The sequence below is a fragment of the Epinephelus moara genome, chromosome 20 (genome assembly GCF_006386435.1).
Source record: "Epinephelus moara isolate mb chromosome 20, YSFRI_EMoa_1.0, whole genome shotgun sequence".
In the NCBI taxonomy this organism is placed as follows: domain Eukaryota; kingdom Metazoa; phylum Chordata; class Actinopteri; order Perciformes; family Serranidae; genus Epinephelus; species Epinephelus moara.
Genome location: NC_065525.1, coordinates 39,550,392 through 39,567,436, shown reverse-complemented (window position 1 = coordinate 39,567,436; position 17,045 = coordinate 39,550,392). Strand labels below are relative to the sequence as shown.

At 41.8% G+C, this 17,045-nt stretch overlaps 1 protein-coding gene across 1 annotated transcript in view; it reads right to left on the bottom strand.

Moving 5' to 3' along the window:
- The window catches only part of spg11 (SPG11 vesicle trafficking associated, spatacsin), a 46,368-nt gene that overhangs the window by 13,184 nt on the left and 16,139 nt on the right, over positions 1–17,045 (bottom strand). Inside the window, exons 17-30 of the mRNA XM_050073790.1 lie at positions 16,862–16,968; positions 14,023–14,168; positions 13,675–13,839; positions 13,385–13,451; positions 11,484–11,646; positions 11,151–11,359; positions 10,962–11,070; positions 9,956–10,115; positions 9,309–9,590; positions 9,019–9,219; positions 6,984–7,091; positions 6,469–6,634; positions 5,920–6,134; positions 4,262–4,994 (exon numbers count right to left, since the gene is read on the bottom strand). Coding sequence (XP_049929747.1) covers positions 4,262–4,994; positions 5,920–6,134; positions 6,469–6,634; positions 6,984–7,091; positions 9,019–9,219; positions 9,309–9,590; positions 9,956–10,115; positions 10,962–11,070; positions 11,151–11,359; positions 11,484–11,646; positions 13,385–13,451; positions 13,675–13,839; positions 14,023–14,168; positions 16,862–16,968 — 2,831 coding nt within the window. The remainder of the gene's footprint in view (positions 1–4,261; positions 4,995–5,919; positions 6,135–6,468; positions 6,635–6,983; positions 7,092–9,018; positions 9,220–9,308; positions 9,591–9,955; positions 10,116–10,961; positions 11,071–11,150; positions 11,360–11,483; positions 11,647–13,384; positions 13,452–13,674; positions 13,840–14,022; positions 14,169–16,861; positions 16,969–17,045) is intronic.

The following is a 17,045-nucleotide window of genomic DNA, read 5'->3' as shown; positions in this document are numbered from 1 at the left end:
ATATATATATATATATATATATATATATATACACACATATTGAAGGAAAACATAGTTGGGGGTGAGCCCTTTTTCCTTCAACATGTATGTAATAGAGAGCTCAAGTCCTACCTCCATTCAGGTAACCTCCAGGTTACCTTTTGCTCCACTGGCCTTTGCAGGGCAGTGACTTTGGAGCAAGAAACATGTGGGGCAGGATTTGAGTTCTTAAGACTACCTGAGGAGTCAGCAGTGCAATCTCACAGGCGAGGGTTCGATTGTCGGTCCTGAGCCTTTGTGAGTTTGTGTGCTGACTGTTTAGGTAGTGCGGGTTTTCTCCGGGTGCTCCGGTTCGCCCGTCTTCCTGAAACCATGCAGGAAAAGCTAATTTTAATTGATTTGATACCACTATATAAATAAATTAATTAATTAATTGGCCATCTTATCTCATATTGTCTTATCATTTGTTGTCAAAGCTGTAAAGATTCAACTCAGGCTGTGCTTCTACTGATTCAGTTTCCCCTTGAGGTCAGAGCTTTTGCTAGAAAACAAAAAGAAAAGAATGTGTTCTTTTGCTAAGGTGTTTTTTTTTTTTTCATGTGAAAACCATCTATTTTAGCATTAAACTTTTAGTCATGACCCAAAATAGTTAGTGGTTAAGTTAGCATTGAGACTGTGAAGCTAAGATAAGATGCAATACATGGTTGCATCTCTCAATCTATTTTGACCTAACTAATTAACCTTTTAGAGCTCCATTCCTCCAAACTTATGTTTGAAGAGTTAAACTTTGAGTGTTTCATGCACCAGTTTCAACATATAAAATTCTGCATTCACAGATTGTCAATTTTCACTAAGTCTCATATTCACTGTGAGCAACTGACAGTAATTGAAAATACCAAACATCAGAGCTGTCAAAGCATTGTGCAGTGTATATGGTTGTGTATAATTGTGTATACTGAGTGTGTTTGCTTGTCTGATTATGTGATGATACCTGTGGTAGCGGGGTCTTTTTTTTTAAACTCTAGGGAGGTTGGAAAAACACAGGGGGAAAAAATTGGAATAGTATGATTTATCATGACGGCCTCCTGAACTTCAAATAAAAATGAAAAAAACAAAAGATGAAAACCAAACAAACAAACAAACAAGCTACAACAAGGAGATTTTTTTTTTTTTTAAAGTAGAGAATGCAATTTTTTATAAGGAATTGCGGTTGTGAAAGCTGCATGCTAAATAGCTGATGCTACACTGCAATGCTGGCTTAAAACATTGAATAATACCATTAATGTATGAATGATGTGGCGTAAATGTGTATGAATGTAACCAGGGTTCCTACACATTTGGAATTTCAAAATTCCATACTTTTCCATACCCTAATTTCCAGACTGCGACGGCGTTTGTTTGTTTTTTTTTTTCCTCTGAGAATATGCGACATCTGAGTAAATATATCAGTGTATCATATTTCACATCATATTTAATTATTCTTAATAGGCGATTGTAGCCAAGTACCATAATGGCATGCAAATAAAAACTTAGTTCAATGTCTGGGCTGAGGCAAAAAGGTTGGGACTCTGGGTGCAAGCGATGCGATGCAGTAACAAGACGTCTGTGTTTTTTCCTTTCATGTGGCTCAGAATCGCCTTCTCCCCCATGTTGGCGATGTCAAACGATTTCACACAAAGCTTGAATCTAGCTCTGTGTGTGAATTGGGAATCCTTGGCCAGCCAGTATTTATATACGGTGTTGTCAAGCCATCCATCCAAAAACTTGCATCTACCCATTGTGAACCACGTGAAACTCGTCTTCTTGTCGAAGGTGCAGTGTTGGAGTGAAACTTGATACTTGGGGGGCTGGACGAGGGTCATGGGGCAGCGGACTGGACATACCACTTGTCAATCAGGTAAAAGGGGCGGTATGTTTTCTGAGACGTTTGCTCTCACACAAACTGTGCTTGGCCCGGCATAAAACACGATCCAGATTGATTAAATTATTTTTGGAAATACCTAATTTTCTATTTTAGAAAACAGTATTTTAGAACAGTGGTAATAGTCTGGAAACATAAATATTTTTCCATACTTTATTTTTCATTTTCCATACTTTTTAATACCTGGAAATTGATCAAATTTATTTCCATACTTTTCCATACTTTCCATACTTGCGTAGGAACCCTGAGTATGACATTTTTGGTGGGCGGGGCTAAGCTGGAAGCAAATAATTCTCCACATACATTAGCAGGCGCTTGCTAGCAAGCTCTGTTGGCTTGTTTTCGACAATGGAGGAAGATGATGCGAGTGATGCATTCAGAAATACTCATCCCGAGCGCACTCTGGCACAAACTAAATCCTTTGTAAACTGGAGCTCTGTCAGAAATGTTGTGTTCAGTTATCCAGAGCACTGCACTCCCAGAGTGGCAGAGCACACTCGGGGCAATCTGTCTGTGGAGACCAAGCAGCAGAGTGCCGAGTGAATGTGTGATTAACTTAACCATTTGTTCGTTCATGTAAAAATATAACACTCTGTTTCTTCAACCAATAGGGCTCTCATTTTGGTTTAGAGCATCAAACTGAATTTACAAATGCACCATGACAGGTCACTCACTCTCAGAGACCGTAAGTGTTACCTGAATAAGTAAACACTGACCAGCAGGACCAGAATGGGCGACCCGTATGCTCTCACTCAGTGGATGGATGATCTGACAGGATTGTCGAAGTAGGATGGGTGCTTTGTGTTTGATTACTATGCCAGTCTTACAAAAGAGGACGACACCTGAACAGTTCCCTCTGGTTTGTTTTGCTACTGAAGCTAAATTTAGCTAATGCGCAAAAAAGAAATCCAATATTCCTCTTAATACCTCCCCAATTTCTGATGAGGTGGACAGGATAACCCTTAATACACATAACGTTATTCATCCCTACAACAGGAAATACTTTTCCCTAACCTGATATGAAGTGTGCGCTGCACATGTGAGCATTTTTGATGATGGCCTCCGCCCAGTCCTTTGGTCCTATTGCATTTAACCATAGTTGTCTGTGTTTTTGTTGACAGGCAGTGGCGGCTGGCGATATAATTTAAGTTTTGAGCGATGACTCCTTCTATTCTGGCTCCCAATAACACAAGACAACATTTTAAGACCCCTATGTAGTCTGTGGTGGAGAGGCCTGTTTTGCCTCCATCTAATGAAATGACGTCACTGTGACGTTGGCCCTAAAAGGGTTTATACTGTGGAATATTTAAAAGTTTTTTTTTTAAAAAACTTGAACGGTATGATTTAGATTCAATCAGAAATGACATTAATAAGTCAGATCAAACATGAAAAGGAGGAGCTGGGGTGGAGGCAGGATGCAAAGCAGCCTACAGAGGAAGCATCAATGGCAGGCGGGCTAAAGCAGTTTAAATAGGGCGTGAGATCAGCTGATGGAGCTGGGATGTGAGCTGAGTTTGACCCATTCTCGGAACCCATCGGCTGTATTCGGCGTCTGACTTCCTGCAGACGGCGATACAGCCTCTCGGGGCAGACCCCGATTTTTTGGCATTCCGGTTTGATTTGGGCGGAGGACGCGAATTTCCATTTCCAACTTCCATTTATATATAAGTAAATATGCTGAACCACTGGGATGGATTCAGAGTTTGCAGTGACGCCAATTATGTTCCGCCTCGTTAGTTCACCGCATGGACCGTTTAACCTGGCAACAACTGCAGCCGGCTCAAACGTGATTGATCAATATCACGCGGACTACAAACAGCCTACAACCGGAAACCAGGGCTCTTCCGCTCTTCTTCCGGAGGCAAGATCTCCAGGGTTTGCCTACAGACTCTACATTCACTGAATGTAGAGTCTGTATAGAGAGACTAAGCTCGACCTAACACTATGCTCAGTTAGTTGAAAGAGTGGAAATGGGTCCAGTTGGTATGAATACCATTGATAAGTTGAATAATACCAATGGAATATAAAGACAGTTAACTTCACAGAGATTGAGCTGAGGCTCACCTTCCATTTATAAGCGTTCCAGTTCAAAAACATAGGTTGTCTTTAATTTAAAATAAATAATCATGTTAAATTGGAATGCATGAGTTTTACTTGTAACAGAGTATTTTGACACTATGGTATTACTACATTTGCTTAAGTAAAAGATCTCAGTTCCTCTTCCACCACCTGAGAGTTTATCAGTAGAGTACTATTATTCTTTCTAATAATGCAAAGACATTTTTCCATGTAACTGTGTGTTGTGGTAACAGATGTCTAATGTATATTCATATACAAATGGAAGTTGAGACAGAAGCTTACAGGTGGTGATGGTTTTCCTCTGCAGAGCTTCTGACCCCTCTTCTTGTGGTTCAGGGTTCAGCTCTCCAGAAGCCAGACCTCGGCAGCGCAGCACCACCCACATGTCCGGGTGATACAGGGAGAAATAACGACAGACCCGGCTGGCTTCATGGATACTGCCTTCATCTAGTAACTGACCACTCAGTGCAGCCAGAACACTCCTCTCCTCTTGACTTAGCTGTGTGTCGATGTTCAGCTTGTCCTGCTCCTCGCAGGGACCGGGGAGTCCCTCCAGACTGAGACACTTCTCTGTGTTCAGGCCTGAGATGTTGGAGAAGGAGAACTCCTTCATCAGCACTTCGTATGTGTTCATTTCAGGTGTGATGGCGGGCGGCGGCAGGTTGAAAACGCTTTCCTTCTCCATGGCGACGGTGAGGATGTGTCGTCGGACCCGGCTCACCCACAGTTTTTTCTCCAGGCACTCCAGTTGGTCCACAGGAGCCGGGCTGAGCAGGGAGAGCCACTGAGCGGCAAGGCAGAGCAGCAGGCAGCGTTCCTGGATGTCCAGCAGCTCTGAAGCTGCGGAGGAGTCTGTGGTCCCAGTTTTAGCCTGTGACAGGAAGAACTGAGAGGCTGACTCTGGATCAGTGCTGTCAGCCTTCAACTGCTCGTGACATTTCCTCCAGAAACCGACTCGGGTTTCCAACCTTCTCCACAGCCGCTTGGACTTCTGGGAGTTTACTTCCTGAAGAAGCTACGAGAGAGACAGAAATTCCTATGTCTTATAACATTTTGCAACTATCTTATTGTTTACTGGCCTATATTTTAACTAAATAAAAGTTAAAATATAGGCCAATACATTTTGTTTAGTTTTATGTTAACTCATGCCATAAACAAACACTTTTTTGATAAGAACGTATTAAATTTGATTAATTAAAAATTGTGACTGAAACATGAAGTGAGCAGCAACTTCTTGAGTTAAAAAATAAGCTTGTCCCTGGTGGTTAAACTTTAAAATGGAGACACTGTTTCTGAACAACCATTTTTGCATTTGCATTTTTGGCATTCCTGTACAGACATTTCTTACTTATCAGCCACATAAATGTGATATATACTGTATATCTGCAATAAACTAAAATTGAGTAATGGGAACCACTATAGGTTGGTGTTTACTAAAAGTGAAAGGGTCAGAGCTAAAGCTAGAATGTTTTTGTAAATGATTTGGATTTTTGTCATACTCTCTAAATACAGTCAATTTGAATCAACTGACCCTTTGCTAAGTCCCGCCCCTGGAGGCAGACTGGCCAATCATAACGTAGCCTAGGCTTATTCTTTTCATGCACATAACGGGGCAGTGAACTAGTCAACAGGTCACCTGTCGATCTTTGAATTCTTTGCTCAAATGTTTCACCAAGTTTGTGTTGTCTCGTGTTGAATGTTGATAGAGGTGTTGTCATACACACCACTTACGCAATATGTGCTGCAATAGGAACAAGGAAGGGGTTTGCGTGCATAAATGAATAAAATAAATTAATGAATTGAAAACAAAAGCACTAAGTAAAAATATGGTGAAGTATATATATATATATTGTCAAATAATGTAAAATAAGTGTAAATGTAAAATCTAAAGCTTAAAATGTAAATATAAATCCCGTTGTGTATTGTGTGGTGGATCAGACCTGGCTGAGTAGCAGGCGGTGGACAGGCAGGCCGGCCAGCAGGGCGACCTGCCTGGCCTGGCTGTAGCGCCCCTTGCCCTGCAGAGCGTCCACGGCAGCCTGGAACTCCTCCTGCTGGACGGAGGGAGAAGTGCACTGCAGCAGCCTGGGAGATATGTTGACCTCTGACCCCTGCAGCAACTGACTGAGCTGACTCAGCTTCCTGAAGTCTGGACCTACACACACACACACACACACACACACACACACACACACACATACACACAAACACACAAACACACACACAACAATTCACCTGTGTGCAAACTGAAAATCAATAAACCTGAGTTCTTATTAAACTTCTGCAGTAAATTGTGTTTTGATGTGAAGTTTCCTGAGCTTATAGCAAACATTTTTTTGAAAGGACGATGTCAGCTGGATAAAATTGGTTTGCCATTGTGGTAATCAAACCTGTGATGGGATCATGGGACCAATACATACATTGTGTAATCTCCTGAGCTGCATCCCTCAGATTCTGACATGCTTTGTGAACAGACTCTCTGAACTCACCGTTAGATTTGAGGAGTTTGTCGACGTCGGCCAGCAGCTGCAGCAGCCTGTGTAGGTCGTACTGGGAGGAGCAGCGCTGCAGCATCGTGAGGAGCAGCACGGAGGCCTGGCTCTCCACCCACTGCAGCGGGAGTCCACCAGACGGGGCTGGGCCTCCGTTTCTCAGCTGCATCATTAAGGAGGAAAAGAAGGAAGACAATAATCATCGTTGCTTATTAATTGTCTTTCTGGCCTGATACTTCAGCCACACAAAAAGTGTGAATGCAAAAGTTTTGGGCAGCTGAGAGTCAAATCCCCAGATGCCTGGCACCACCAAGAAAGAGATTTTAAAACTGTCTACTTGCAGCTGCACACCCACTGTGCACTGCAGGAAGGTAAAGAAGTTTTTCATTACACTGGAACTGCTTCTGATGGCAATGACAATAAATTTGAACCTGAACCGAACAATCTGACAGTGATTCCTGGTCATGTGATGTTTCATCTATTATACTGGTTTGTTGGTGGGCGGGACTTACAGTGATGAGCGTCCTCTGGAAGTCCAACAGCTTCCCTTTGGCCTCTGAGAAGTTTCTGTAGTCACAACACAACTCAAACATCCTCAACACCAACACCAGAGGACAGTCCTGAGAGACAACAAAAGAAATCTGTCTTATTGATTTGTTATTTTACAATCAGTCGAGTAAAGCCGTCTTAGTCTGATAAACTGAATTTATTATAGGAGTGTTAGATTTTCTTTCTTGTACACTGAATAGTTATCTGTTCTCTTTTATGCAACGACCATCTGACATTGAGGCTAATAAGGCAGAATAAAGTCGATCAAAATGAAGGAAGAATCAATCCAAACAACCCAGATATTATATATCACCTTGAACATCCATGTGTCTGAAGACACAACAAATCCCTGAAGGTCCAGGAAAGGAGAAAATACAAAAAAACTTCCTCAAGATCAATATATTACTTATTAAAGGACTTTTCCAGAGTGAAAAGATGTGATATATTCTGGGATAAAAGCAGGGTTTTTTTTCTGGCAAAGACTGCAGTGTCAAAGTGTCACACTGAACTAAAGTATTATAAAAAATAAAAAAAAAGAGCTCTAATGCGGTGCGTAAAATCTTTCTGAACTCTGTTATCTAGCACCTGACCTCAGTAAGTAAAGCCAGCAAACGCCTACTGCTCCAGGGGCAGTATTGTCATGGGGGGCCAAGAAGGCCATGCCCCTCAGTTTGATGTTGAGCCCCTTAAAAAACTGATATGCCCTGCTCCAGCTCCACTGCTGCAGCTGATTTTGCCCTTTTCTCCTCTGCCTCTTTCCTGTCAGATATTTTTTAGACAGAAGTGTCTCTTGTTGATACTCTGAATTCTTAATGGGCGACATCAAGTGAAATGCTGCGCACGTAACCGGTGGTGGGTTTGATTTAAAGCCTGGTATAAATTGCTGGAAAACAGGGCTTAACCAACAGACTTAATTGAACTGATCCTGATGTGCAAATGCCGCAAAGATGTGACTGAGTCAAATTCTGCTGAACTCAGCTGAGGTAAGAAAGTTTGATAAATCAGCGAATGAATAGGACATGAAACTCAAAACATAATGTTATGCATTGCTTGTGTATAGCCTCAATGTTGTGGCCTTAGAAGTGTTATGTGCCTATTGAGTAATACAGCCTAACTTATGTATGCACTTATTCACAAACATTACTGAAGCTTAAACTTGGTAGCTGTCTGTCAAATTATTATGTTCTTAGGTAAGACGGGTGAACATCATCTTTCAGTAAAGAATCAAAACAATGAATGATTAATACAAACACATGTAAGCACTAAACTCTTTTCTGCTGCTGCTAATAATATGTCCTGCTGGTGTTGCAATGTTGCTCTATATGGAAATATGTCACTACTGTCTCTAGTGCTTTTAAAAATTGTACGTCCTTTTATATTATCAATTTTGCCTCAAGTTCCAGCACTGAATCACCAAATTGATGATCGTTACATTCTTGTGACTAAAAAGTCATGTTGAAATCATTTCTTGTTGATGTGTTCAAAGTCTTTTAAATTGTATGCCCTGTTTTCTTTTTCTGAGTCATTTTGTTCTTTTTTTTTGTTTGATTGTTTTTTTTTTTGGTGCTTTGCTATATACCATGTGTATTTATTAATTTGCACTGTTCCTTCTTAAATAAACTGAACCAAAAAATTGTGGGCAGCTGGCAGCTATTCGTATGGTCCAATTTACCCCAAAACATACACTACACCTCCCCCTGCCCCCAGCTCCCATCTTCAAACAATTCAGTGGCTCTGATTAGTGCAGGGCTGAGCGTGTATGAACTTCTGAGTCAGTAGTTGGCAAAAATATTTGTAATTTGTTGATACGAAAACCTGCTTTTTTAACATTTTATCTATTGCACTGATAGAGCCTTTAAAGACAAGAGAAAAACTGTATCAACCTTCACAGTTTCACGAGGGAGACGCACCAAGCTGCACTCATCTAACGTTTTCAGATCCCCTGTTCTTATCTCATTTTTGGTTTGTTATATCTTTAATCCATCTTTAGTTTTTTACCCTCTCGAAGAGCTCAAAGCCTCGCAGAAGGGGCCTGACGTGGCCCAGCCCCAGCAGTGTCCTCCAGATGATTGACAGGTCATGCAGGGTCCACTCATGGTGCTGGGGGGCTTCAGCCAGGTGGGAAGTGGCTTCCCCAGCTGCGACATCATCAACGGAGGTCAGCACCCACACACAGAGGCACGGCAGCAGCTCCGCCCCCTATTGGTGTGTGATGGAGTTAATGAGTGATCAACATTTCTGACATCACAGTAGCAGCATCGTTTTTTGTGTTTTTTTTGTGAGGTTACCTGTTGACAGGCAGCCATTACAGCCAGCGTTGAGCAGCGTTGCACCAGCGCCTCCTGCAGCAGGTACCTGCAGGGTGCCGCCTCCTCCTGGCTCTGCAGGAGGACCTGGAACAGCTCCCTGCGGTGCTCTGAGCTCCCAGGGGCCTCCTCTGTGTTCAGGGGTGCTGACTGCTCCTCACAGCCAGAGACCAACCTCCTCTGACTGTACACCTGCAGGTCCTGGAACGCCAGACTCAGGTGGGCCTGCAGGGCGGGACCGAACTGCGCTGCCAATGATCTCACCTGCAGGAAGAACCAAATATGGTCAATGGAAGAGCTCGATTTTATACGATCCGAACAGACATGAAATCCAAAACGTGACATAGCACCATGTTTAAGAATAGATTTATCTCACACTAATCACTGATATTAATAAGAAAAGTTATAAAGGTTTTATGTGATGACTTTTAAAAGCTGAAATATTGGGCTTTTACCAGAGATGCAGTCACAGTGTACAACAAATCACTTAGTTTATTAACTCAACATCTTGGTGTGAAACTGAGAAACTGCAGATGAGGTGATGCATGTTTTGTTCTGTCCATGATGCTGTTGTGTGAAGTTCTCTCACAGAGCCTTGATGTAAGGATGTGGTGGAGGTGTGTGTTCACCTGCTGGGGCGGGAAGTTGTGCAGCTGGACAAACAGCAGGAAATTGATGAATTGTCCGTCCTCGGTGCAGTGGGCGGGGTAAACAGAGCTGAGCTTCAGACTGTGGAGCTGACAGAACTGAACAGGCAGCGCCCACTCCTGAGCCGCCTCATAGGATGACCTGACACACACACACACAAATATACGTAACCTTCTTTGTGCAGATTCTTCTTAATATATGTAATGGCTTGATTTATTAAAAACAAAGGCTATGAGCAGCAAAAAAGAAATGACCCCAAAAATTGGCAAGAAATTACTAAAAAAAGAAAATTAAAAACAAGGAAATCAGCTTAAAAAAAAGAAAGTTTAATATAATATAACATAATCATAATAAAACAATATCATAAAATATAATAATATAATAATTTAATATTTTCTTAATCTATTAAGTTTTGCAATTTGTGGGACACTTCTGACAAAGTTGTTCATCGCCTTTTCCCCCCATGTTTTAGAAAGAAATCACACCAATTAGCTCAGGGTTTAAAGGTTTTAATATTTGTGAAAGGCATCTAAAAGTAGCACAAGAAAAGTGATGTCGCTCCAGGTTTCAAAGATTAATTGACATCTGCATAAAAGAATTTCATCCCAAATTTATATATTTTTTTTGTGTTAAACCTGTTTTTGTTGAATCAAACTTCAAGCTAGCCTGTTAACTGGTGTCTGCCTAACATTAGCTAGCAGGCTAGCTACTCTGCTGTTTTGGTTATAAGCAAGTTAGCATGTTAGCAGGTAGCGTTCAAACAGTAGTAAATTTTTAAATTAAAGCTGGTATTCAAATAATGGCATGACTCTGTTGTTACAGAGAATAAGTGCTATATAATAAAGCTGGATGATTTAAGAACAAAGGCCTGTACCACAAGCCTCTGACAACCCTGTGTGTAAATGTTGTTCTGCCAACTTGTAGTGACAGAAGAGACAACAGTGTAAAGCGGTGTGATGACAATAGTGTTGCGCAGAGGGTGTTCACCTGCTGATGCCCTTTTGCTCCAGGCTGTCTGTCACTGCAGCTTCCAAGTAGCCAATCAGCTCCTCTGCTGCTCCAGGCTCCACCTCCGCCAGCTTTACTCCTTTAGATACTGAAAAGAGACAAATCAATGTGTTTATGCAGAGTGTGTCGACGTTGGGTTGCAGCAGTGTGTGTGTGTGTTGTGTTTACCTAGAGTGTGTAGATGCTGTGTCAGAGTGGTGTGTGTGTTGTGTTGGTTCCAGTGCTGCAGGACGGTGTTCATGACTCTGATGTCGACCCTCAGCTTGAGGCTGCAGATTCCCAGCAGCTCAGAGAAACAAACGGTCGCTGACGCCACAGACGGCACATTAAACCACTTCAGGGCCAAGCGGTACACCTGCTGCCAGGCCTGCTGCAGCCTGAAACACACACGACACATTCATAATAGCAGAATGTTGTTTTCTCCACTTTCCCATTCCATTCATCTCTTCTTCCTCAGTCTGTCCTGACCTGAACAGCTGTAACTAAATGCATCATACTCACAGTAGCTGGACGTCAGTGCATCTGCTCAGCTGCTGCACAAGGAAGGTGGCATATGCAAAGGAGGGTCGGCCATGACGGAGGTAGTACAGGAAGTCCAGGTTCTCCACCAGAGCGAATCTGTTCACCAGGTGAGGGCTGGAGAAATGAGGCAGCTCTGATATTTCTGTGGAGGACAATCCCAGTGGGATTAATGCAAGTACCTGTAGACCAGGGAGTCTTAAGATCTGTGTTCATGCTCTTATCTAAAGTATCTGATTAAAGCCCAAAGATCCTCATGTGCTACTGCTGCAGCAGCTACTACTGTTAAGCTAAAACAATAAAACAGTTGGTGTAAGAAAAGAGAATCTGAATACACATTTAACTAGAATTACCACCCCACGCTTGTATGCCTCCGTGCAATGGTCAAGTTTCTTTTACAGTTTACATCCATGTCTGTGAAAACATGGATGCCTCACACCCATTGCCCCCCCAGCAGCACAGAAGATCTATACAAACAGCACAGTTTCAAGGTGGACACCCAAGATTAGTGTCACCCATTCAGTGTCTGACCAAATATTTAGCCTTCTGTTTCTGAGATATGACGCTGATAATGGCCAAAAAAGTGCTTTATGCATCCTATTAGACATGTGAATTGTCATTTGTGAGGTCACACTGACTTTGACCTTTGACCACAAAATTCTAATCAGTGTATTCTTCTGTACAAGTGGACATTTGTGTCAAATTACATACATTCCCTTAAGGTGTTCTTGAGATATCGTGTTGACGAGAATGAGACAGATGCAAGGTCACAATGACCTTGACCTTTGACCACCAAACTCCAATCAGTTCATTGATGAGTCCTAGTGAATAGTGCCAAATTTGAAGAAATTTTTCACGGTGTTTTTGAGACATCAAATTCACAATAATGAGACAGACAAGGTCACCGTGACCTTGACCTTTGACTACCAAATTCTAATAAGTTCAGAGTCCAAATTTGAAAAAAAAAAAAAAAATCCCTTAATCTGTTTTTGAGATATCGCAATCATGAGAATGGGATGGATGCAAGGTCACAGCAATCTTGACCTCTGACCCTCAACCACTAAAATCCAATCAGTTCATTGTTGGGTCCAAGTGAACATTTGTGCCAAAATTTGAAGAAATCTCTCAAGGCGGTTTGGAGATATCACATTCATGAGAATGAGACAGACAAGGTCACAGTGACCTTGACCTGTGACCACCAAAGTGTAAATGTAAAATTATCAGTTCATCGTTTAGTTCAAGTGGATATTTGCGCCAAATTTGAAGAAATTCCCTTGAGGTGTCCTTGAGATACAATATCGTGTGCACAAAGATGGGATGGACATCCATACATATGTACATACGTTTGGATTGACTGACAACCTAAAACATAATGCCTCCAGCCACAGCTATCGATGGCGCAGAAGAAGAATAAAAGCAAGTCTAAACATGTGTGTTAAAATTATTAACAACTCTCCAATTCTACCGCCATGCTAGCAGCTCTGTGAGGCAGCATTTAGGCACATCAGCATGCTGACATGCCAATGTTTAGCAGGCAGGTTTACCATGATCACCATCTCAGTTTATTGTGTTAGCATGCTAACATTAGCTAATTATCAATTAAACACAGAGTGCAGTTGAAGCTGATGTGAATATCATTAGTTCTGCGGGTATTTGGTCATACACCAAATGTTGACCTGATGATGGTGCTAGTTATTAGAGTTCATCCTGAGGCGAACATGAATAATGAACTACATTTAACACAATCCATCCCACAGCTGATGAGATGTTTCAAACAGCTGACTGAAGCTGCTATTACAAGCACAATGTGTAAAGAGTGTTTACTGGATAGTCAGAGGGGTCATGACCTTGCAATGACCCTGAAGCTGGTTTTCGGAGCTTACCAGTGGAGTTGAGGGTGTTTGCTTTCTGCCAGCCGAACAGCCTGGATGGGTCCAGAGGATGGAGCGACTGGAAAACATGTCATACAACATAAACACATTCTAATGTAATGAGCAGGACATGTGTTAAAATGGGGAGTGTTCTACTCAGTAACAAGCAGACAGAATGTTCAAAGGCTCATTAACACCAGCTCCACAGGAGAGCAGAGCAGCATGATGACAGGATGTACACTAATTAGCTCATGTAAGTTTCATATTTTAATGAGGACCACGGCTGACAGGTGTGAGGGTACCTGCAGGAGGTGGTAGACAGAGATGTCAGAGGACGGGCTGTTTCCTCGGGGCCCTGCAGGGAACAGGGCGGCCCTCAGTTTGGGGTAGGGGGCCAGTGCCATTTTCAGGAGCTGGGGGTCGACCGTCCTCTCTGACCTGCCTGACCTTTCACCCTGAAGCACCACCTGCACACAGGAAGGAAAGACTTTAGCTTTGGTGTTGACAACTTAATATGTTAACAACAATAAAATTCAAACTGATCAATAACCAACTTTTAAATATCTTCAACTTAATACTGGTTGTATTGGGTAAAAAGTCCAGTCCTGATTGTGTCCGATTACATAGGTGGGATTGGACTTGACCTTTACCTGGTCGATTCCTCCGGGGGCAAACATGATGGCAGCCAAGGCCAACAGACTGTGTCCCTCTAACAGCAGACTGCTGAGAGATGCCTGGCTGCCTGGTAGCAGCACCTGAGCACTGGTTAAACTGGCCTGGAAGACCAGTCCTGGATCTGGAACAAGAGACAGACAGACAGAAGCTGTGATTACATGGACGATGTTTCTTCAATCTGTCATTTGCTTTTACGTGCCAAAAACGCACTTATTAAGAGTATAACTTTTTTTTACTTGTGCAAAATTTGTCCACCTGCTGTGAAACATCTAATCTGCTGGAAATATAACCAAAGAAGAAGAAATATTTTTCGCAACTTTATCCTCCTGAGACCTGAACTTTTGCTTGGTATGCATTTTTAATTTCTCCTAGCTATTTGGGATCAGTAGGACCTGACAAGAATAAAAAACTAAACATTGTCAATGAGAAAAAAGTCCCAATGTCCTCAAACAAGTACTTCCTAATTAACAGTGTCTTAGCTTCTTACTGTTGCAATAATTGGTCAAGTTTGTTGTCGTATCAAACTACAAACATTATTTATCATCTATAAACAAGTTTCAACCGTAAAATGTGATCAGCTTGTGAACCTTGTCCACATTTGTGTTGGGATCAGCTGCAGACTGACTTAGCAGAGATGGCTGCCATCTTGTTTTTACATAAATTAGTGCATTGTGCTCTTACTACCACTAGATGGCACAAAAAAAGTGTCCAGGAATGAGGATAACAGGCCTACGTTAAGCAGAATGAAGTATAAGGTCAAGTAAACCCACAAAATGTGATGTCCACATAAGAGGACAGACGGTGTAAGAAGGTTATTGAGAAAATTCAATTCATTTAATACATGAAGTATAGAAGGAGAAGAAGTGGTTCCACCTGTAAATACAGCTGAGTAGTAAGTAACATATACAGCTCATGCAGACTATCTGTACATGCTGAATGTCTCATGTGCAGGCTATTGCTACAGGTGATAGACAATTGTTTTGTCCAGCAACTCAACAGTTCAGCTTGTAGCAACAGTGGGTGCGGTTACATGATGGCTTCTCATTCGGAATGAAATAAATCTGAATGACATCATTCGGAATTAAAGTCTTTCCAGGTAGTTTACATGAGAAATATTCATTCCGAATGAGGGTTTACACGAGAGATCAGTTTAATCGCATTTTATTCACCTTTATTTGGGTTCGCGCAAGGTTTGGGGCAGGGAAGGTTTCTGATTGGATAGGGGGCAGGGCGGATGTTGCGTGTTTACGTTTACAGAAGAAAACACTGTAGTCCTCGCTCCAGATAACAAGATGCTTGACGACGCTGTTCTTAGTGCCTTTTTCGGGCTTGTTTTGCTTATATTCTTGAAGCAGCAGTACGACAACAACCTTGTTCTGCTAATGCTTCGTCTGTTGAGGAGGAGAAGGGAGGTAGAAGGTTGATGAAGGGAGATAGAGGACCGTGCTGTGGCGAATGGAAACTGGTTAGTGCAATCTCTTGTTTTTTAGAAGCTGCCATCTTGTTGCACGCACACTATATACGTCATCGCGCCAGAAGGGCAAGGAAATGAGCATGCACAGAAAGACCGGAATGAACTTAAAGAGGATTGAGTGCATACAAGTGCGAGAAATTCTTTCATTCGGAATTAGAGACGGAATATTCCAGCCCCTTACATCGGATTGAATTTTCAATCGCATTGGCCGTTTTCATTCCGAATGAAAAGGGAATTAAACTGTCCATGTAAACGCACTCACTGCTACACAAGAGAGCACTCACATCAGAGCGTAGCCTGAACAGAGCAGTAAATATTTCTTGAATTTATGAACGATTCTCAGTCAAAATCACCAGAGAGAAACACGCAGTAACAGCTGCAGGAGCACACGCACCCTCTGTGTCACCTAATGTTCCCCATAAGTGGGGCGAACAGATCAAAGATTTACATGGTTATTAAGCGTTAATATTTTCCTATTGAACAGTTTATCAAAAGTTCACACCACCCCTCTCAACCCGATTGAAAATTCCTTCCAATCAGACCTCTCTTTTGACTGAGGTGGTTACAAGAAAATCTTTATTTCAATTGGGCTGTTTTTCTGATTATTAATAAAATATTAGGGTCCATGTACATGTAAACACACTTGGCAAGATTTTATGTGTATGCAGATCTCGCTGTGTATAAAGTTTCATCTAACATCTAATGGAAAAATTAAACTGCACTGCAGTAAACAAAACTCAGTAAACTAAATTGATGAAGATTGATAGAATATACTCGCTCCAACTTATAATTTATGTTTTGTTTATCTTTGCTCTGACTGAAAAGATTAAAAATAAATGAAAAGTAACTAAACTGACGTCTACAGCTGCAAATAATTCCAATTTTCATTTTCATTTAATCTGCCAACTATTTTCTCAAATACTCAGCGAACAGCTTAAACTATTAAAAGTCACAATATAATGACAGCAAAGAAATGAGAGATGGCCATCGTAATTTCCCACAGTCCAAAGTGATGTCTTGAGATAAAAGCGGCAAATCCATACATTAGAGAAGCTGGAACCAGCAAATTCTTGAGGCTTTTGCTTTGTAGAAAGACCTAAATGATTAATCAGTTATCACAAATGCAGTTCCTTATGTAATCTGAATGGCAAGGAAGGAAACACTCCTGACACACTTCTGACACAACTTGATGATGCATGGAGAAAGGAAGCGGTCTGAAGAACTACAAGCTCCAGGACCACCATTAAGAACTAACTTATTGTCAGAGCAACATGATTCTGTTTGTGGCATTCTTTGGGGTCATCCAGACCAGGAGCAGCAGCCCTGCAACAATATAGTACCTGACAGATCTCTGGTGATCTCCTGGATCCTCACCAGCATCTCAAACCAGGGCTGAGTCTCAGATAGGCTCTGATTGGTCAAGAGGGGACAGTTTCTGGGTGTCAACCTGTGCAGGATGGACACAGAGTTCATGAGCAGCTGATTAACATAGTGATATTTTTCTAAAATAACAAAACCCAGACG